The sequence below is a fragment of the Triturus cristatus genome, chromosome 3_1 (assembly GCF_964204655.1).
Source record: "Triturus cristatus chromosome 3_1, aTriCri1.1, whole genome shotgun sequence".
Lineage (NCBI taxonomy): Eukaryota > Metazoa > Chordata > Amphibia > Caudata > Salamandridae > Triturus > Triturus cristatus.
In genome coordinates, this window is record NC_140583.1 from 824,712,277 (window position 1) to 824,734,224 (window position 21,948).

At 40.0% G+C, this 21,948-nt stretch overlaps 1 protein-coding gene across 5 annotated transcripts in view; it reads left to right on the forward strand.

Annotated features, from left to right (window-relative positions):
* The window catches only part of CWC22 (CWC22 spliceosome associated protein), a 354,656-nt gene that overhangs the window by 261,020 nt on the left and 71,688 nt on the right, over nucleotides 1-21,948 (forward strand). For all 5 annotated transcript variants that reach the window (XM_085645191.1, XM_085645196.1, XM_085645192.1 and 2 more), the window contains 8 exons: nucleotides 3,724-3,892; nucleotides 10,623-10,676; nucleotides 11,343-11,478; nucleotides 11,599-11,805; nucleotides 12,135-12,197; nucleotides 13,620-13,718; nucleotides 16,399-16,480; nucleotides 17,969-18,029. In XM_085645191.1, the coding sequence (XP_085501317.1) occupies nucleotides 3,724-3,892; nucleotides 10,623-10,676; nucleotides 11,343-11,478; nucleotides 11,599-11,805; nucleotides 12,135-12,197; nucleotides 13,620-13,718; nucleotides 16,399-16,480; nucleotides 17,969-18,029 (871 nt within the window). The remainder of the gene's footprint in view (nucleotides 1-3,723; nucleotides 3,893-10,622; nucleotides 10,677-11,342; nucleotides 11,479-11,598; nucleotides 11,806-12,134; nucleotides 12,198-13,619; nucleotides 13,719-16,398; nucleotides 16,481-17,968; nucleotides 18,030-21,948) is intronic.

Genomic DNA, 21,948 nt, shown 5'->3' on the forward strand with positions numbered 1-21,948 from the left:
GAGACACACACTTGAGAATAAATCTGAGGCCAATTTAGAAAAATAAGACATATTTTTATACAAGTTTTGATACCAAGACCGTCGTTATCAAGTAGGTACTTTTGCAGTTATGAATTTTTACAGGTAAGTAAAAGTTTAATATCATGCGTCTTTACGCAGCAATGCTTCCCTATGGGAGAAAAAGGCATATGTGGCATACAGTTATGTGTGATCAGTTTCTGGGGGGCTCCTCGGGACTTAGAGTTGTAGGGGGCCAAGGTCCAAAGTACCACAGCATTTATTCGTTACCTGCCCTGGGGTGTCCGGTTGCAGAGGTTCTGGTCAGGTTGGAATATTTGTGAGCTACACCGGTGGAAAGAAGGGGGGCCACCTAGAAACAGGCGGCAGAGGAGACTTGGGGACAAGTGTGGGAGCTCACAACAGGGGGCTCGAGTCACAAGGGGGTGGAGCCGATTCATCCGTAGCCAAGCTGGGGCGCTCAGGTGTGGAGTGGAAAGGTTGGCTGGGCTCCGTGATCCTTGAGCCTTACGGTTGTCGGTCTAGCTGATTGAAAGTGCCAAATCAGGACAGTTGGGCCGCTAATGAGTTGAATCTCTGCAGTGCTGAATTCCATTGGTCTCGGTGTCGTAGAAGTCTGGATTAGGTATTTGTTGCAGGGAGTCCGATACCCCGGTTATTAGTCCTGTGCGGCTCCGGTTGGTGCTGGTGTCCTCTCGCATCATGGGGGGGGGGGGGGGGGGGGGAACAGATCTGATCTTCAGGAGCACAGGGTCCTCTTAATGAGGGTCTGCTGCATCAAGCTGGTCGGGGAGCAGCAACTTTGTTGACTGAACTATGTGTTTCGGTGCCTGCGGACTGTAGGGGAGTAGCTCCTCTACTCCAAGGGAGATTGCTTGGTAATTTGTGAAGGGCTGGCAGTCTCCTGGGGTTCTTGGAAGCTGGTCATATGCAGGTCGAGTCGCTGGTCACGATAGTCGAAACTGGGTGCAGGCAGGCTTTGCGCCAAAGGTCCACAGCAGTCTTTAGTTCTCGCTTTTCAAGCTGCTCTTCTTTGTCCTTTCTTCTTTTTCCTTTGAATCGAAGTTCCTGGTGTCGGGGGGTGCAACCTAAATACTCAATTTAGGGATTTACATGGAGTGAGAGGTAGTAGCCAATTAGCTTTTTATTCGTACCTCTACCCGGTATAGTTAAGAAGTGGGGAGAAACTGAAACTCTATGAAATGATGTTCCTGAGTTTGAGATCAACTTCTTTCAAGCCCTACCCCAAGGCTTTTCATCACGACCAACGATTACTACTCCCTGATTCCACTCCTGTCAACAATCTAATTGTGAAGCAACTGCATGCACCGTTTTGGTGTTATATCTGGAAGGTCTGAAATAATATGAAGCGAAAGTTAGTGTGCCAGAGCTCCTGGCCATGTTACAAATATTATACATGTATATTGCGATCATTGGAGAAGATCACCTTTGTGAACCTTGTGATATAGTTTTCAATGTTCATAAGAGGTGCTATATGTATATTTTAACTTCCTGATGAAAAACTTTGGCATAGGGCTTGAAACATTCAGAATTGACAATAATTCCATGGAGTTTCACTTTCTCCCAATTTTTTTACCATACTGGTTAAAGGTACAAATAAAATTCTTTTTCCTACTAGACAGGTATTTTTAATCCTGCACAAAAGAACCCCCCACTCCTACTTTCTTTTACATCTTTCTTTACATCTTTTTTTCATCTATTAAAATCATCACCAAAAATTGCAGAATGGGAATGAGCCAATGATGAAGCTTGCCACCAAGGGAAACCTTGGTGGGAGAGTGTTATCTTTGATTCCTCCTGCCTTGATATGCTGATTACTTAGCCATTCTGCTCGGAGGTGATGACAACACCTTCTGCCCTCAGAGAGCGCGAGACCTCGCCTGCAGGGGGGTCAAAAACCTGCCTGTGATGACTGGCTGATCTGCACAAGTAAGCCAGACACAGGTAGTTGGTAGGTTTTCAGGGAGCACCTCTAAGGTGCCTTCTGTGTGCATGCATTAATAAATCCATAATTGGAATCAATGTGTACTTATTAATTCGAGATGTTTGATGCCAAACATCTCTGGTTTCAGTGAAGCCATCATGTAGCTGGGGAACTCGTTAATACCAGTGGCCAGCACATGTACTTAAAAATGGCTTCCCTGTTCCCTTGTAGTATTATATATTACACTGGAATATATATATTATATATATTCTTATATATAATATAATACTTGGACATCACACGTGTAAATCTGCTTAGCAGATATATCCACACACTTAGTATAGTGCACCCTGCCTTAGGGCTGAAGGACTTCCGTAGACGTTGCTTACCTATGCTGCATGCAGTGTCTGCAGGCATGGCACACACTCTTTTTGAGTAACCGTTGCGCTATACAAAAGAATAAATAACATAACATAACATAACATGTTGTGTTGTCACTTTTCTCTGCACCATGAACACAGCCTGCAAGTGCAGTTTGTGTGTTGGTTCTATGGGGGTCCCTTGGAGTGTCACAATACATGCTGCAGGTCTCAGTGACCCTTTTAGCCTCCGTGTCCTAAATATCGGGGGTACCATTTACTAGGGACTTACTATGGGTTCTAAAGGTATTGCCAATTGGGGGAACAATTGTACAGTTTTAGGAAAAGATATCTGGCACTGGGGACCTGGATAGCAGGAACCCAGTGCACTTCTGTCAAAATTGCATCAGATATTAGGCAGAAAGTGGGGGTGATCATGCCAAAAAGGGGCACTTTCCCTTCAGTACTCTTCTAGCTGTGTTTGTGGTACTGAAATAAGGTATATATTGTAGTATGTGAATGCTTCTGTGATGTTTTGGGGCTAATTTGTTGTATGTTAGAACTCTGCCACATTTGTATATTGTCTACCATCTGGAATAAAATATTTTAAGATGGAGTGGTCCAACATGAATGTTGATCGCTAGACTATATTACCTGTACTCCTTTATATAGCCAATTTTGTACTGCATACCATAATCAGTAAAACAAAAAAAAAAAGGTGGTTCAGTTTGTTTTAGATGCCTAGTTATTTTGATACTAATAGCCAAACTCATGTAATCCTCTGGCATGCAGTGATCATAGTACCTGTTTATACTTTGGCCCCTATAAAACAGCAGTAAAAAGTGTGCCCATCGCACATAATGGTGTATATTGCTGTATGGGCAGGGAGGGATGTACCTTTGAAGCCTTTGAGATGTTTGCAGTTTAAAATGCCAATCTCAAACCCAGCACCTTCCTTCAAACTGTTTCTCTCTAGTATGAGAGGTGCAATGGCCAACTCTGATTCTGTATGGTGAGTCTTCAATAAATTACATGCTTACACAATGGTGTTAATTGCTTCTTAAGTTACGTTGCGTGCTGTTATCAGCTTGCTGCTAGATTTTCTTTAGTGATTTTTGTTTATATGTCTCTATTGCTCACCGCAATTCTATCATTGCAGTTCTTTTATTTAAGGAGAGGAAATGCAAGTTTCTCTTGCAAAAGTTTTTTCCTAGTTGTACAGGTTATTGTCAAGCATGAAATTTGTGTTTGTATCGATTTTAGATTTAAACTGCCTTAATAGCCTCTGCTTTAAATTTTGTAAGTATATTGTATTCTATATTATTTCTTTCATTTATCCTGTGTGATGTATTGTGTTTGCTACAAGCAAATCATATGATTTATGACCTTTGTTTCCTTTAGAGGTCAGCTTGCTAGATCGGTGCTACAAGCACAGAGTGCCTCTCCAATTTTCACTCACGTCTATGCAGCAGTGGTGGCGATTATCAACTCAAAATTTCCTCAGATTGGGGAGTTGATACTTAAGAGACTGATTTTGAATTTTAGAAAAGGATACCGTAGGAACGACAAGGTAAATATTAAGGAATTCTGCTGAAGTGGACATTGACTTGCTAGTTTTTTACTCTGTTTGCAACAGGAACTCATTGGGAGTGAATGTTTGACAATCTTAAAGATTTCGTCCATTATCTTTTTGTGTTGCTATAGTCTCCCTAAGTGAATAGGGTATACCCAGACGTGAGCCCCCGTGCTCACCCTGCCACTGGATTCACGCTAGCCTGGCTGATAATCTGATAATCAGAAACAGGTCCCCCGATGCTTGTTTCCGGTCCTCGGAGGACCTGGCCTGGCAGTTCGGGCTAACGTTTCCCATGGGGAGTAGGTTCAAGGCTGATTTGCATATGGCTGGGTCCAAACTGGGGGGCATAGTGAGCAAAAAAACAATGGATTTAGCCCAGATCTTTGACTGGGTATGGATGTTTGACCATGTTCAACATGCCCTCCATCTTTTTGTGTTGCTATAGTCACCCTAGTTGAGAAGAGTATGCCCAGACATGAGTCCTTTGCTCACTGTGCCACTGGATTCAAGCTAGCCTGGCTGATGAGGGGTGATACCCCGAAACGGGTCCCAGGATGCTTGTGTCCTGTTCAGGGAACCTGACCTGGCAGCTCGAGCTGGACTGTTTCTTTGGGGAGCAGGGTCAAGACTGATTTGCATATGGCAGGGTCCAAACTGGAGTTGCATGGTGAGCCAAAAAACTGTGAATTTAACCAAGATCTCTGACTGGGGGTGAATGCTTGACAATGTTCAACATTCTGTCCATCATCTTTTTGTGTTGCAACAGGAACTCGTTGCCATTTCAGTGTATGTTGGGTACTATAAATATATGTCGCTATCTTTTTTGTTATGATAGTGTAAAAACCTAATTGAAATTAACCCTAGATAACAAGCTTACATTAATTTTATTAGAATGACATGCTTTCTAGTGATCTTCATAAATGTCTTAGTGTAAAGAATGTGTTTTTCAACTTTATTCTTCTGGGGCCATCTCTCTCTGTAACACTGTTTTATGTACACCTTTTAACAAGACCACTTTTAGGGGAAAACTATTTGTTTCATGTTGGATCGCAATATTTTTTCCTAGTGGAGTACCTCAAGCCATCTCCTGCTTAATAGTTAATATTTCAATGTTCTCTTTAGAATAATTCATAAAAAGAAATTTGCTAAGAATAGTATTGTAACCAGTCCTTCTCGAACTCTTTTCCATGGTGTTTGCGACACATTATGTGAAAACAACTTGACAGTACTCCTGACTTCATCGTGTTATGTCCCATTGATATAAAAGTATACTTAACTATAATCTGCTCATATCCTTTCTTTATACTAAAAATCTATGGAAATATTTTCACTTTTCTAGCTCTAAAGATTTGACTCCTTGCATCTTCCTTCCTAAGGTTTCTGCTATAGATCTTTACAACTTTTCGGTAACTCTGCTCTTGAATGTTTCTGATTTGTCTTTATCCTTAATAAGCTGTGTTTCCCCCCAATAATTTGTACAATAGTAATGTTACTGTTTTTTTACTTGTATATTTTCTTTGTGTTTCACTTAACAGTTCTGTGGCTCATTGCACAACCACCTGTCCATTCTGTTTTGGCGTACAACTGTCTCCTTTCTGAGATTCATGAGCAAGGAATGCCCCAATCTCAAATTTGCCCGGGATGAAAGTTAGGATTTAACACATGTGGGTTACAGCAATGTTAGCAGTCAATTTCTAACTTTTATGGTGTTAAAAATGTACTCCGAGTACTTTTGGAAATCTGTGACTTTCACTGATTCCAAAAAGTACTCATACGCATTCAGGAATGGATGTTTGCCTTTCTGCTTTGAGAAATGTTTTGCTGAGTGCATTTGCCCTTGCAATTTTTTTTTTTCTTTTAATAAACTGGAAAGTATGTTCCCCTTTGAGTAGCCCTCCCCATGCATCCCCTTTACCAGCCTTAGTGCTGCCCTTGGAAAGCTCCAACCTTTTTCATAGTGAGGAACTACCCATAAATGTTTGACAAAATTTACAAACTTCGAACCTAGTTATTCACCAACGTTTGCAGGAGGACACAGCCTGGAAATCTCACAAACCGATTTTTAAGAGTAGATTTGCTCACACAGATAATCTTCCTTACTGGTGGAAATTGCTGTCGTGGGTATCCCAAATTAAGTAAATTCTTTATTAAGAGAAATAGGAATGGCAATCTATTTGATAGTGACGGTATTTGAGCAATTAAGAGAACTTAGCTGCACAATTACTGTGCCACAAGTTGCAATTATTTCCTCTTTGCATGAGATTTTGGAAATCCTTTATTTCAAAGCGAAAATATGTTCCAGACACATAGCATTTAAACAGAAAAATAGTTCTTTAGCATAAGATAGCCATTTGATTGTTCATTTCAGAAGGGAAATTCAAATATGGCATGATAAGTTGAGCCTCATTCAAGAGTAACCTGTTGAATTGATTTGACATCTCAGAATTCAGTGCAGAGACCACCTTGGTTAATTTTTGCCTCTGGGCTTTCATATATATTTTTTTCTTTCGCTAAAATAGCTTCTGTTGAGGCAGTTTTTTGTGTGTAACTTTTGTTGCAGCCTCATAAGCCTGTTTTTGAGATATAGACTCTCCAGGTCTCTAAAGGGGTTAGTGCGTTCTCACTACCGAGGGGGAATCTACCCCTAACCGTCAGCATTGCTACTGTGGCTTCGATGTCCCGAGAGGGTCTCTGAGATTTTGGGGCATTCTTCTTTACTCCTCCGAGATTCGATTAATACTTCAGTGTAGGAAAGTGCCCCTTTTTTACATGGTCACCACATTTATTTTCCTGGTATTCGATGCAATACTGACAGGAAGTGCACTGGGTTCCTGCAAACCAGGTTTCCAGTGCCAGATCTCTTTCCCTAAATTGTACAGTGTTTTTCCCCAATTGATAATACCTTTAGCACTCCCTGTCCCTAGTAAATGGTATCCCTGGTACCTATGGCAAGTAGACTATAGAGGGTCCCTAAGGGCTGCAGCATATATTGTGCTACCCTAAGGGACTCCTCACCCAACGCATGCAAACTGCCACTGCAAACTGTGTGTCTTTGGCAAAAGTGAAGACATGACATGGCACACAGCCCTGTGTGCCATGCCTACTGGCACTGCATGCAGGATAGGTAAGTCACTCCTACAGCAGGCCTTGCACTCCTAATGCAGGGTGCACTATACTACATGTGTGGACATAACTGCAGGAGCAGATATGCCCCAGTGCTGGCCAGTCCAATAACTGTCAGTACAAGTGCCCAGGGAAACTATTTTAAGTTCATGTGCTGGGAACTGGTCAAAAACGAGTTCCACAGCTACATGATAGCTTCACAGAAACTAAAGATGTTTGGTATCAATCATCTTGTATTAATAAACCCACACTAATTCCATTGATGGGCTTATTAATACATGCAGCCAGAGGCCACTTTAGAGGTGCCCCCTGAAAACCTACCAACTACTAGTGTGATTGTTGACCGGTGTAGACCAGCCTGCCACCACAGACAAGTTTCTGACCCCCAGGGGTAATAGCCTACACACTCTGGAAAGGGTGTTTTACACCCCTTCCAACAGGATGATCTGTAAATTAGCATTCCAAGGCAGGGAGCCTCAAAGAGCCTACCGCCTTTGGTATGCAAATATGGCTTTCCTCAGAGGTGAGGGGAAACCAACTCCCCTCATCAGGGCCTATTTGGCACCTGATCAGTCAGAGAGGCGTGTCCACCCTCTGGCTAGTTCGTACCCTAAGGTGGGCTAACTGATGTGGATGTGAAATTTAAATTGGTGATGGCAGAATTAGGAATTCGGGACAGGGTTATGCCCACTTCCCTGAGGAAGTGGTCATTTAGGGGGCATAGTAACCCCAGGGGTACGTTGCCCATTGACTACTACCCTACGCTCCCCTAGAGCCCCTAAATCTAGTATTTAGGAGAGCCTCCGGCACCAGAAAATCAGACCCTGCCAACCTGAAAGAAGAGGATGGACCCTAAAGAGCCACAAAAACAGAGGTGCGACTACTAACCTAACGCCAACCCTGCTGGCCTGCCTGCTGTCCTCGACCATTGCACCCAAGTCAACTCGTCATGAAGCTGATGTACCTTCAAAAGCCTGGGAGGACTGCCAGCTTTTCTCGAAAGACGCAGAAACTCCTGTGGAGTAGCCAAGCTGCTTCCTTGTACCCTGCAGACACTCCAAGAGACCTGTGAGGAGTCTGGATCTGCAAAACCGGACACTGAAAAACACTACTGCACCTGAGCCAATTAGCCCTAGTCGAAGTGGGCCTACGCTGCCAGCGTGGTCCCCAAACCCTCCAGAGACGAAGCTTACCTTGGGTTTGCCAACTGTGGACTTCTTGATGCCGCCTGCTGCCTCTTTGTGCAGGCTCCCTCTACCGTCTCCGGTGACAAAAAACCAACACCTCAAAACACCTCTGCACCTAGCTGCCCCGCCCATGGAGAAGAGGACAAACTGTGTTCCCACGTCCCTGAGCATCGTGAGACCTGACCCCTCTTGGTTGCTTAGTTCGACTGGCCTTCCAATCCCTGCCTGCAGCGACTATGTGATTAGACCTATCCCCATTGACTTACGGGGCACCCGACACTAGTGCACCTATGCATTCAACTGCCCTTGTGCTGCCTGTTGGTGTTGCCTTGGACCTTGCCCCATTCTCACCTTAAGTCCTGAAGGTTGGTCCCTTAAGACGTTGTGAAGTGCATGTAAGCAGTATTTGTCTTTACTCCATAGGTTGACATTTCTCCTTCAGAAATTGCGGTGTTGCTTTTTGAAAACTATAAAAAATTATCGAAACATACTTACTTGATTTTCTTAATCTTAATGCCAAAAATTATATAAATATAAGTGTTATTTTTAAAAATTGTTGTGGATCTCCTTATTGAGTCGCGGGTACCATTTATTGACTGTGTGTATTGCAGATGTCTAACACTCCTTGCTGATAAGCCTTAGGCTGCTCAACTTCACTACCCCCTAAGAGAGCACCTTGGGGTTGCTACAGCAAGCCCTTGTCCAGTTGTAGGGGAGACCTGGACTCTTTGCACAGAATACCTCTATTTGGTATACTATATAAAGAGCCAGATTCCTACATTCAGTGATTAGAGCACCTTGACTTTGATAGTGCAAAATCAATTAAGAGTCCATGTCAGGGATGTCACCATGGTATCTGCATCACCTAAAGATTTCCAACAGCCATAGAGCTTCGACCATTAATGACTTCCTCCCTCAAGAGGGTTCTCAATTGTGAAAGATTGTATCTGCCACAATCTGAGGAACCCGTTTCGAAATGCTCCCTCATTGTCCTTGCTGTAAATTCTCTTGGCTTGTAGTGCATCATAAACTGCTACATTTTGAGGGATTATCTTCATAGTACTCTTCAAAGACAATGCCTGAGAAGAGAACTGAATGTTCTCTATTTTCTTTCAAATTAATCCTGTATGATTCCCAATTATTGCTGTTGTACTGAGACTGCCAAGAGTTTCACTGCATCAATCTCTTTCAGTTTGAGTGTCATAAGCCTATAATTCTCACTGCGAGAAACATCTTTCCCTTTTTCATGAATTATCGCCATCACGTATTATTTCAAGTTCCTTAGAAAGTCCTTCAGTTTGATGTTTTGGCATACAGCTTCTAGATTTTCTGTTCGAGAGATTGCTAAAATTATAGAGACTTTGTCTATTTTAGAATTTTAATAATAATCATTATTTCCTAATGGTTTCATTCAGTTCAATTGGGTCTGCTGTATGTGTTACGGAAGAATATTCAGAAACTCATTATCTTTTTCTAGGTCTATTTCTTATGACTTGATAAGTTATCATTTTTAACCTGTTCTTCACAGTATTTTATGGTTTTTTTCTACATGAAATGAATTATTTTTGCGTTTTGTCATACCTGCCGCACTTTATATTGAACTGAGAGGCAGGGTTTTCCTAGCTAGGCTCCTCCCTTTCTGAGTTCTGCCCTGCATCAAACAATATAGAAATGCTAGATTTTGAGTACCACTTTTCCATGACCCAAATGGCTGCCACAAGGCCTGTAGAATGAAGCAATGGTTTATTTAGTGAAATACTAGATAAGATGGTGGCAGAGAACTGTTGTGCAAATTCACAATTAACAAATTCACAATTAACAGATACAGACACAAAATAAAAGTTCTTTTTCAAAGAATAGTTCCTCTAGATTTGAGCATGAGGGCCTGTAAACAAATATAGCTAACTTGCATAAATTCAGCGTTCTAGAGTTGAATATAGTAAGTTGTAAATTTTCGTTTTTTGGGATTAGGGAGCAGAGTATATGCTTTTACTTTGACCTCAGACAACCTGTTGCTTCTATCTTCTTTACCTTCTTGAATGCACTTTGACTGCCTCTCTGCCTTTGTGATGAAAGTTTGTTCTTCTTCATAGAAAGCATTTTTTTCTGGCAATCTACCTGTTACTTTTTTAAATATTCATGATAAATGTCTTCAAGGGAAGGAGTTGTCTTCCTTGCCAGAGGATCAAATAATTTGAGCACCTTGGGTTATGTGCTGTGAAGTTATGATGCCTCCAAACTGACTGATCCTATGTGAAGTTTGGAAATTATTGGTAGAGTTAACATTAATACTGAAGAGAGTATCCAGGTTTTTTATCTTTAAAAGCACCAAATTTCACTACACTTACAAGATTTAGCACCTATATGTATTAACTTTAATTTAAGGTTGACTGTTATATGTGCTTCTTTTCCAGACCCAGTGTTTGACTGCTTCAAAGTTTGTGGCCCATCTAATCAATCAGAATGTGGTAAGATTGTTTTGCTTTGTTATTCCATTTATCTTGCCATGAATAAGTTGATTGATATTCAGGAGTGTCTGTGTAAGGATCTGTAAGGCTGTATTACAAGTCAAGAATAAGATTGTGCATAATAGAGATCCACATGTGCTGCTCAGCACTTAAAGTCAGTCGTCCTATAAAATACCCCCAAACGCCATCTGAAACTTATTTCTTCAAAAACATCTGCAAAGGCTATTTTAAATCTTTTATGCCATATGTTTGTTTTAATTGTAACTAATTTTGAGATTATTTTATTAAGGCTGAACATGTTAATTTAGTTTTTATTGGGGCTATAGTTAAGGCTGTAATTGTAATTTATAAACCTAATAAGCCAGTCTAATAATGAAAAATTGTTGAGTCTTGTTTAACATGGAGTGCCAAGATTTTTGTAGCCCAAGTTGGCAAAGTGCTGTTGGCTAGAAACCAAGGACTGACTAAAGGTATAACACATGAGATGCAGTCACGTTACATGTAGTTATGTTACATGTATTTATTTCTAAAAGCACAGGCTCATTTTGGTTTTATCAGAAGCCCAGTTTATAATTGTGTAATGTGGTAGACGACAAATGGCTTGGGAGGAGCAGAATATACACTAACCAAGCATTTTAAAATTTACTAATTACTTTTTCCATTTAGGCCCATGAGGTTTTGGCTTTGGAAATGCTTACCTTGCTCCTTGAAAGACCTAACGATGATAGTGTAGAAGTCGCAATTGGATTTCTGAAGGAAAGTGGACTTAAATTAACTCAAGTGTCACCAAGAGGCATTAATGGTAAGGTAATTGAATGTTTAATTACATGCTCATGTTTAGACCGCAAACGAGAAATCTGTTAAACATCTGCAGTTTAATTATTTTTGTTATTCAACATTTACTGCTTCTATTTTTTTAAAGCTATATTTGAACGCCTGCGCAACATTCTTCATGAATCAGAAATCGACAAGCGTGTACAATACATGATTGAAGTTATGTTTGCTGTGCGCAAAGATGGCTTCAAGGATCACCCCATTATTCCTGAAGGATTGGATCTTGTGGAAGAAGAGGATCAATTTACTCACATGCTTCCATTAGAGGACGAATATAATCCAGAGGATGTTCTTAGTAAGACAATGTGCTTCTTACTGCCTGTTCTTATACTGTTGAAATGTACTGTCCTTTTCTTACCAGTAGATTGTCTGTTGCATTACATGCATGTTAAAAATAAATTACAGTGCCAGTTAAATTGTCAATACTCCAAAATGTCTTGTTATGGTTATTAATTTTGTGGTGCATATTTAGTGTCCTGGAGCAGTGTCAACATAGCTTTGGGGAATCAGATGCAGAATGACATTCTCGGCAAACCATTAATGTACCCACAATATCTGATAAATCTGCCTCTACTTTTGAATGCAGTGAGTTGATGTATTTTTTTCAATTTTTCCTAATTTAAGATGTGTTCAAAATGGATCCACAGTTTCTTGAAAATGAAGAAAAATACAAAAGTATCAAAAAAGGTAAGAGCATACCCTCAATTTATCATTGCTATGTTCAAAAGCACATAAGTTCATATTTTTAAAATGATTATTAAACATAAAGCAATACGGATCAGTGTAGTTTATTGAGCAGAAATATTTTTTAATATCGATTATAATGTGCATATAATGTAATTTTGAAATAGCTGTTATTCGGAACTCAGAATTAATATTTTGAGCCACAGTGTCAGTATGTCACTTTTACTGGACACAATGGAACAGTGTTTAACACAAATTAAAAGATATGCATGTTCACAAACAATATTGTAGGTCCTCTTTAGGACTTATTTATGTCTGGCCTTTGAGACCTCTTTTTCAGTTTCACCATACTATTTTTCCAAACAATTCATACATGATATACACATACATAGAGGGTTTTTTGGTGAGTGGGCTTCATCCATTTGTGTGTTAAACTATTATTCACATGGTTGCTTCTGCCCACGACCGCATACAGCATTGGGCAGTGGATCAACGCACTTTATTCATTGGGTGTTTTCCATTTGTGTGGCTGACAAAGCCTTTGCACATTGTTCACATATCCCTAAAATAGACCCTTTCTCTTATTTGACAATGTTGGTTTTATATAATTTTTTCCTATACATACTGGTTATTTATTATGCCTGTACATAAAGTTCGAATTTAAATGGTGGTTCCTTTCTACAGTTGTAACTGTGTATTGACATTGTAACTGCCTGCAATATGACTAATTGGTTAGTGTAACTGCCTGCGATATGGTTAGGTCGTGATTTAATCTTCTCTTCATAAACAATAATAATAAAATGTATTGCACAACTGAAAGTCTCTTTAACTAAACATAACTAGTACAGCAGTTACATCAGTAAATGTTATTTTAACTTACATTTTTTTATTACTAGCATATGGCACCCACGTTTAGGTGGTGTTATATTTTCTTTTACTCTTCCTGGCATAGGCTTGCAGTAACGTTTTTCTAAAAAGTAACCATCGTACTTGCTTGCCAAGGCCAGTCCTGTTGCCCTTGCCAATGCTTGTTCTGCCTTTGACTTTAACTCCAAAGAAACATTAGAACAAATGAGGTACAAGCAGTTCATGTGAGAAACCAACTTTGGTGAAGTTTCAAATCCTAAAGTTAAGTTGATGAGGTTAGTCTCCGTCAGATTATTATATTTTTGTCTGTGTTGATCTGCTACCCAAAGCAGTAGGTTTCTGAGTTCATGTTGATTCTAAAATTGTTTTTCACCAATTGACTCATTTGCTTAACAAGCAGGAGAAGCCTCTATATCCCTGATTTATAATTTGATGGGCTTATATTTTCACTTCCACTTTGTTCTGACTGTATTTGTAGCAGTTCTGGAATATCATTGTTTTAGTCCATAAATCTGTTAGACCTGTTACAACGTTTTTTTTGTTTTGTTTTTGCTGAAGAAATCCTTGACGAAGGGGACAGTGACTCTGATGGCGATGAAGAGGCTGGAAGCAGCGAAGAGGATAGCGATGATGAAGAAACTGAAAATAATGAGCAGGGTAAGTATTTTACAAGCTAATTTTTCGATGTTTACTAATTGTTAGAGAAACCTTCATATTTTACCGAATCCATGTGGTTGTCTTATAACTTGCAAAACATTTAATTGGCTGTTTCACAGCTAATAGAAAGTGTTACATTTAAACTACTGTAGAGCTTTTATTTATCAGCATTCAACTTCGTACTGTACTTTATGACAGCATTTTGCTATTGTGTTTCTGCAGTCGAAAGCAAAATTAATGCTACACCTTACTGGTCTAAATTATACATTTTCACATATTCTTGCATATTTCAAGCACATTAAAGAACCAGTAGAAAGATTCAGAGCTCCCCACAATACTACTTCTGGACATTGTCACATCCTGAGGTTCAAGGCTTCAGTCCGTCATTCAGTATGTAGCAGCTATTCAAATGCTATTCAGATAATAGCTTTAATTCGTGAAAGCCAAAGACCATGACGTTTGTATCGCGCTAACTCACACAGAAACATACTCTGACAAACTGCCAAAAAGGATATGGGATATGGGGTGCTGTGGTTACCAGTGGTTTCACAGCTACCAACAGTGCATGTGGTATGAGCCAACAGATTGCAAGTAGAGCACGAGGTATGTTCCAGGGATATCAGCTAGGGCTCTTGGTTCACCTCCTGACAGGATTCGAAAAGCACAAGTTAAATGAGTTGCTTGCCTAGGCGACACCGGTGGGTGAGGGACACACTTCCATAGTGGATACAGGGTATCATTGTAGTCTATCACGAGTGGAAACCGATTACAGACACTACTGGCTACTGAGGCACCTGTGCCTCCACCCTTTATTTTAGCTATCATACACTGTCTGCTGGAGGCACATCCGGTCCTAAATTGCCCTTTAGAAAGGGCCACATCCTGCTCTAGCCAGTTATGAGGTCAAGGCAAGCAGTGAAAGAGACATCTGTAGCGACTGTCAGGTCCCACAAGTTAAAGACTTCCATCCTTAAAGGTTTCTCCACTGCTGACCTTCTCTTAGAGAGACCCAGAAGTCCCAATGGAGGACATAGTCTACTATGCTAATTTCTTGCGTGAGAATGTGTGGAGAGCAAAGGCTTGAAATATGTGCCCATGCCATGCACAATCTTTTGCTACACAGAGGGCTGCTGTGAGGTTGACTGAGCCTGTTTCACTGCTCTTCCCCATTTCCCGAACTCCCTGATTGATTTAATCACAACTAAACATGTTCTGTATGACTCCAGGTTCCAGAACGCCTTGCACAATGCGCCAGCTCCCTCTCATTTTATAGATATTCTGATAACCGAGATAAGACGGTAAGGTGAATGTTTGTACGGATATTGTTGGCCTCCTAGAGCAATACATTGGAATTTATGATATTTTTCCTTGATGGTTATAGGGAATTGTGCATCCTGTAGGTGTACAGAACTTCTCTGGTCTCCAATAGAATTTCCTCAAAAGTTTGGTGACATCACTTCTTTCAGACTTACTCATTCACAGCCTGGAAGAAGTGATTTGAGTCAGCAATATTTGCTAGTGTTCTTTCCTAGGTCAATGTATTCTTGTCTTCAATACCATATAAATTACACAGCAGTATCAGGATTGTTTCCTTACTTAGTTCATTTGGAAAGTTTTATTTTTGGAAAGATGGCCTTGATTACATTCTTCTCATGAATTCACTTTCCAGATCAAAACTGTTCAATAGTCATGATGATAGCACACAGAGTGGTCCACACAAGTGTTAGGTCGTCACTTTGCTCATTTTAATGTCAGATTTCTTTTTTCCTTATATGTATTTCTCTTTTCACTTGTCTATTTATGTGTACCTGTATGCACAATCATTCATATATAGGTCTGTGTACACTACACTAGCACTTTGTTGTTAAGCTAAATTTTGTTACAAATTAATGTCGTTATTTTGTCTGGAATGTACGAAATAGGCATGTTGTCAGTTTGCCTCAGTCCACTGTCTGGATTTACCACATTACCAATATCCTCCCTAGACTGGCATGTGGTTCACTAGTCTGTAAAAACCCAATAGGCAAAGCCTTAAATAATTTTTACTGCACGCTTTTGTGTAAAATACATCCTTATAGTTTTGAATACCCAAACAAAAAATGTGTTTTGATATAGAAACATTTGCTGGGGTTCGCCTCTGATAGAGAGGCTAATTCTAATTATATGTTATGTTATATTGTCTTGTTATTTTAGCCTAAAGAAAAGACAAGCATCTAGCTTGTCTTTTCAACATATCATGCCATTCATTGCTTCAACACAATGCCAGTCAGCCTTTTTTTATTTCCAACTGATTTAATGTACAGGTACAGCATAGGCTGCAACGAGGAAGCTGAAAGGGCAGGGGAAGGGCCTCGGCCTGTCAGCCACCACCAGAAGAAAGACTTTGTAAAAGAGCATGTTTAGAGTTGTTCTTTACCACTAGCAGTGCTGGGTCCCTATTGCCTTATTTCGTAATGGTGCATGGTACAGGGGCACAAAGAAGGGAGAAGGCTAGTTCTTTCTGTCAGTGAGTGTCAGACTTCTCATTCCCTAACTAAGCATCATTTAGAGACCGATATTTGACTTCTAGACAGTGCAGCGCAAATGATGCAAAAAATACATTATTTATTAATCAGTAACGTGTTTGCACATATAACAATTGTTGCTTTGATTGAAATAGCATTATTACTTTTCTTCTCAGATGAAAAAGTGACCATCTATGATAAAACGGAAATTAACTTGGTTGCCTTTCGTCGTACGATTTATCTTGCTATTCAGTCAAGGTAAGACGGTTTTAAATGCACACACTTTTTTATTACAGCACACTGTTTTTTGTAACATGGAGTGCAGAATTAGAATTTGGACAGTCTCTGGGTTGATAAGATACCTGTGTTATCTGCTATAAATAAAAACTTCACTATGATTTGACCTCAGACGCTTTCTTCAGGTTTATACAATAAATATGCATGCATAATACAGATTTTGTATTACTGCATCATAGGGCTCTTCATCGATATACGTTGGAATAATTCCCCGCTGCGTGCTTGGGCCCAGAGCAATTTCTGTAGCTGTATTGTCCATTGAAATTTCACACAGAGTGTCAGTGTCCATCAGTTCTTATGATAAGAACACCGTAATAGCATGTCCCAGACTACGTTTTTTTCCTGAAAATAAACAGATGAACACCTAATGAGATTTTTCAAGGCTTCGTTGCAGCATCTGATGTGCAAGAAAGGTGTGAAAGTGAATACAAATGAAAGAAAAATGCAGGCTTACATTGAAAGGTCAGAAAAAGCGTCCTGTCTCCGATGCCCTCTACTGGCAGTTGCCTCATTCTTTTTTCCAGTTCCTATGAGTAGAATCTCAGAGCACGTGTGAGGTTTCATACCTCTATTTTTTGTACGGAAAATTGATAGCAAAACTTTGCTTTTACATTTTCACTTGATATCTTTAACATCATTCTATGGAATTAAGTGTTTTTTCAGTTTTTTAAATTTTTTCTTCTTTTTTTTTTCCTTGTCATTTCTAATGGAAAAGATATAAATTTGTGTGCATTATCAGACTGTCAGTAAGTCTTCTGAGTGGGCGTACCTTCAGGTTTTTTTGTTATATTGCAGTATGCATTGCTGATAAGCGCATCATTAAAATTGCTTTATCTTAAAATACTAAAGGCCTGATATACTAAGAGACAAGCTGATAAAGTGGTCACAACCTATATACTAATGGGGGACTTGGCAAAATCTGCAGTCATTGGGTGTCGCAGCAGAACCTACCTAAAGATTATTAATTAATCAGGCTGCTATTTGTGCTTTTGGCTGCAAACACAGGGCTGTTGGTATGCAAGGAATGGCAGACCACCATCCCTGTGATTGCATTCTCAAACTTGAAACTCTTTAAAGGATCCTGTGTCTCTTAAAGAAACTGCTGCTTTAGAGAGCAAGCACAAAGTGCATTGTATGCTATCTCACAGTAATTTCTTGATGCACCTCGTAAGGTTGCAATGCAGTAGCATTACTTCCAGTGAGATACTGAACAAAGAAAACATGTGGTCAAAAGTGTGTGTTAATCTAATGTCCTTTTACATTTGAAAATTAGACTATTCTATACATTCCCACGCTGTGAACTATCCAGATAAACCATACGCATTTAAACCTCGGAGTTACTACATAGAATATAGTACACCACAGTGCAACAATTACAAAACACATCAAGCAGTGTTTCCAGCATTGTTGAATAAATAGTATATCAAAACTTTGTTTTGTTGTTTCCAGTTTAGATTTTGAAGAGTGTGCTCACAAATTGATAAAGATGGAGTTTCCTGACAGTCAAACAGTAAGTTTGTGCATTTTTATCATAACTGTTTTTGATATTTGTCACCACAACAATCAATTAGCTGTTATACAACTCCGACACAATTCTCTGGTACCATTGTAGTTTTTTTTTTCTAAGATGTAAGAAAATGTAGACACTGGAAGTAGAAGAAGTTGGGAAGGTCTTGTCCACATTATATTTCTAAAGTTATCACATTTGGTTTTTATTTATTATTAAGTTATGCATCTTGAAATGTGGCAAGTTATTTCAGGTATACCTGTGTGAAAAATACAAGAAAAGTTTACTTCAAGTTCTTTCATGAATAATTGATTAACCGAGGTTGTCTTAAAGCAAGTTTCATTAAACTAGTAGTAAAACGTGGGGGAGAAAGTAATGTGCGGAGAAGTGAGATATATGAAAGATATGGATGATAATATCAACAGCATCAGGGGCTGATCTGTATCTTAAGTATAAAGACTAGTGTATTTTGACACAATTACCCTTCTCAATCACTTGTCCTATATTAAATCCCCCTCATTGCAATCCTGTTAATTTGTTTTGTGTGAGGTGTGTACATTGTTTATTGTGAGGAGTCTGAGTAATTGTAATAATGACAAAGAAAGCTATGAGAAAATGGGTGACATCAAATGATTTACATTTTAGTGGTGAACACCCTTCTTGCCCACACTCAGTCCGTACATGCTGTGTAATACTGGTGCAGCCACTTTTTGCTGCACATTCCTTTTCCTGTCAATTTATGACAAAAAACAATGCAATCATGAACGTACTAGGGACCACTCAGTAACATCAATTGTCTTCCTTGAAACAGCATGAAGCCCCGACGCACTCCAGGGAGTCAGATTTAAATGGTTTCCAATCCTTGATTATTCAGTTATTCAGAATGTCCGCCTCATCATTTCTTTGACAGCCTTGGGACCAGTTCCTTGCAAGAGACTTATATGTGGTCTAGCAAGGTACAGGACATCTCTTTGTGGAAGTTGAGAACTATGGATTTACCTGAAATAGAAGGCCTGTGGGGTGGAGCATGTGACACATACATAGTAGTAGGATTGTGTGAGTGAGAAAGAGTGCTGGACCCACAGCACAAAATGTGGATGCCACTTGTAGCACAGTAGAAGGTAGAGGGCAAGGATTACTTCCCCAGACAGTGGATTTTAATTGTCTGCATTTCTATAGCTGAGGGTGGAGACATGGACATTGAAGTGAGGACAAAGGAGTCCGAGCTGCCCTTAGAAATTCCATGAAGATTTTGTTAGCAAGGAGCTGCTGATAAGTTCTTCCTTAGCGCTGGCACTTAGAAGTTGGTAGACTTCCTGAGCGCTGCCACTTAGTAGTTGGTAGGGTTGAGAAGTTGGGCTGCAATTTCTGTTGTTCAAGATGAAGAGGTTTTAGGCAGGGCCTGCTCTTTTCTCTCTCACTCTCTCTCATTACTACTTCAGGAAGTCTGATTACAGCTAGGTGCAGAGAGCTCACACTTAATTGTGCTCCCCATGTGAGTGCTTTTACTTGGAACCATCACCAGTGCTACCTGCTGTGAGAGCCATTACTTTGCCCAAAGACTGTCTGGCAGGTGTGCTGGAAATTACTTTTGAAAGGGTACTACATCCACTGCCTGGAAATCTGTATAAAAGTGGGAACCAAACCACCCCACTTATGTTCTAGGTCAAATTCTTCTTGACCAAGGAATGGAGTTCTCTGCAAAATATTCAAAGAGCGTCCGTGTAGCTATGGTAGGTGTCTGTATGCTAGCAGTCTCCCGGAGATGAGGAGAAATTGCCTGAAGTCAACAGTTTCTGTAGGAAGACCTGAGGATTTGCTTGAATAATCTAGAATTATGCCTGCATACCGAGTAAAGGAAGGAGTGTACTTGGCTCTGCTGGGAGAGACAGGCCAAGAGAAGATGCTCAATTGTTTCTCAGGGTGTAGAGCATCTAGAGAGAGCTGACCATCCAGACAGAGCGATCCAGAAGGAACCCTTGCTGTGAAGGGGTCCCCAGGCCACTGCAAGGTCTTTAGGAGCTGAAAATAAGACTCTATCTGAGCATGATATTCTTTGTTGCCTGTGAGTCTGCTGTGGGGTGAGTAACAGACGCTGCTGCTGACAGTGAGGAGAATGACATTTAATCAATGCTAAAGCAGGAAGCTCCAAACTTGCTCTGAGGCTGCAACTGCCCCAGACACCACGAAGAATACTGGAACTGCCATTCTGTAGCCAGCACTGCAGAAGACTGGTCCTATCCTGTAAGCCTGCCCCAGAACCAGTCCTGTGAAGATTGTCTTGCTCATGGTAGTTGCTGCAGTGATCTACATAGGAGTCATGTAGCCCATGAGGCAGAAAACACCACACGCACCAGCCACTACTGTACAGCTGGCAATCACCAAAAGGTAACCGTGGGACTGAGCTGAATCTAATGATGAAAGAGGGACTGAGATGCACAGGCATATCTGCCATGCCTGTTAGAGACTTTTTAGTAAAAAAACTTCTAAAGCAGAGTTTCTCAAACTGAAAGTGCAATTAATAAATAAAGATGCCATTACATTTTGTATTTATCTTGTCACATTTGCTGTGCTTCAAAGGCAGGGGTTTAATGTCAGGCAATGTCTTCTGAAAAATTGCTGCTTACTTCCTTTTTTAACGTGGGAATTTGTGTTAGCAAACTTTGAAAATGTGAATTATGTGACAATCTTGCCGGGGTACAGTAAGTGCTAAAGGAAAGGCTTTTCTTGAAACCCACAACAAAATGTAAATACTCGTTAATGAACTGTACAAGTTCTACAGTTATGAAAGCAAAAATTGACCTATTTTTTCTGTAATTCCGCAGTGTGATGGAAACAGTGGTTTTAATAGGATCAAACCAATCAAGACATTACTTGGTGATGCACAGAAATGATAAATATTTACTGAAATCCTTTTTCCACACATAATTAGTGTGGATTGTAGTTTTATCAGTAAAACTGTAAGTCTGTGTAAATTTAGTGGCCATTTCAATCAATGGAATATGTGCTGTCTGTAAATGACAGTGTGCTACCACACAATGCTTTTTGTTATGTTTTAAAAAATCACCAACCTCCTGTCCATTCCAGCTATATGGGTTCTGAAAATTAGTAGTCCTAAAAATTGGGACGTTGTTCGAAAATGTTTGGGAAACACTGTGCTTAAGACATTGAACTAATTTGCTCACTTAAATCATGTGAACTTTTGAGTGATCAGCATCTGAGCCTGATCCTTGCTTGTGCCTTAGTACAGTGGGGATAGTAATTCCTGCAACTGAAATATAGCTGGAGGGAAGACAGCTACCGGGTAAGTGTAGTGTCTCATGTTGAAAATGAGGCTTCTGACAATCCCATATGATGTATTAATTGGATTAAGAAGTATGTAGTTCTGCTGTGAGATTAAGTTCTTTCTTTTACATAAAGATAAGCACTGGGCTAGACATTATCTAATTTTGTCTGATGTTTGACTGTTGAGTTCTGAGCTCTTACCCCTACACCATATCTATGAAAAGCCTAAAACTGCTTTCCCTTGCTACCCTGTTTGTCAAGTGCAGAAGGGGTTGTACTTGGCTCAGTTTGTCTCCTCCGCCCCATTATTTTCAGAGCCCTTTGTGGTAGCTGTTCTTTCTAGAATGGGCATCAGAAAATAATATTTAGTTATGGGCTAGCTGCATGTTTTTCTCTTCCCTGTTGCAAGTTGGTAATAAACAACCCTAGAACAACTCATTCAACCATATGCATACGTATTTGCTTGGTTCTCTTTTGTTGTTTTGTATTCATTACTCAATGGGTACTACACCGATCGTTTGGCTGGGCCTAGGGAAGGTTTGTTTTATAATAATGCTAGACAAATGAAAAATTTATATTTTAAATTGTGGTGTGACAGCAAAAGGCTAGATGGGCCTGCCATTTTGATCTTCTGTTA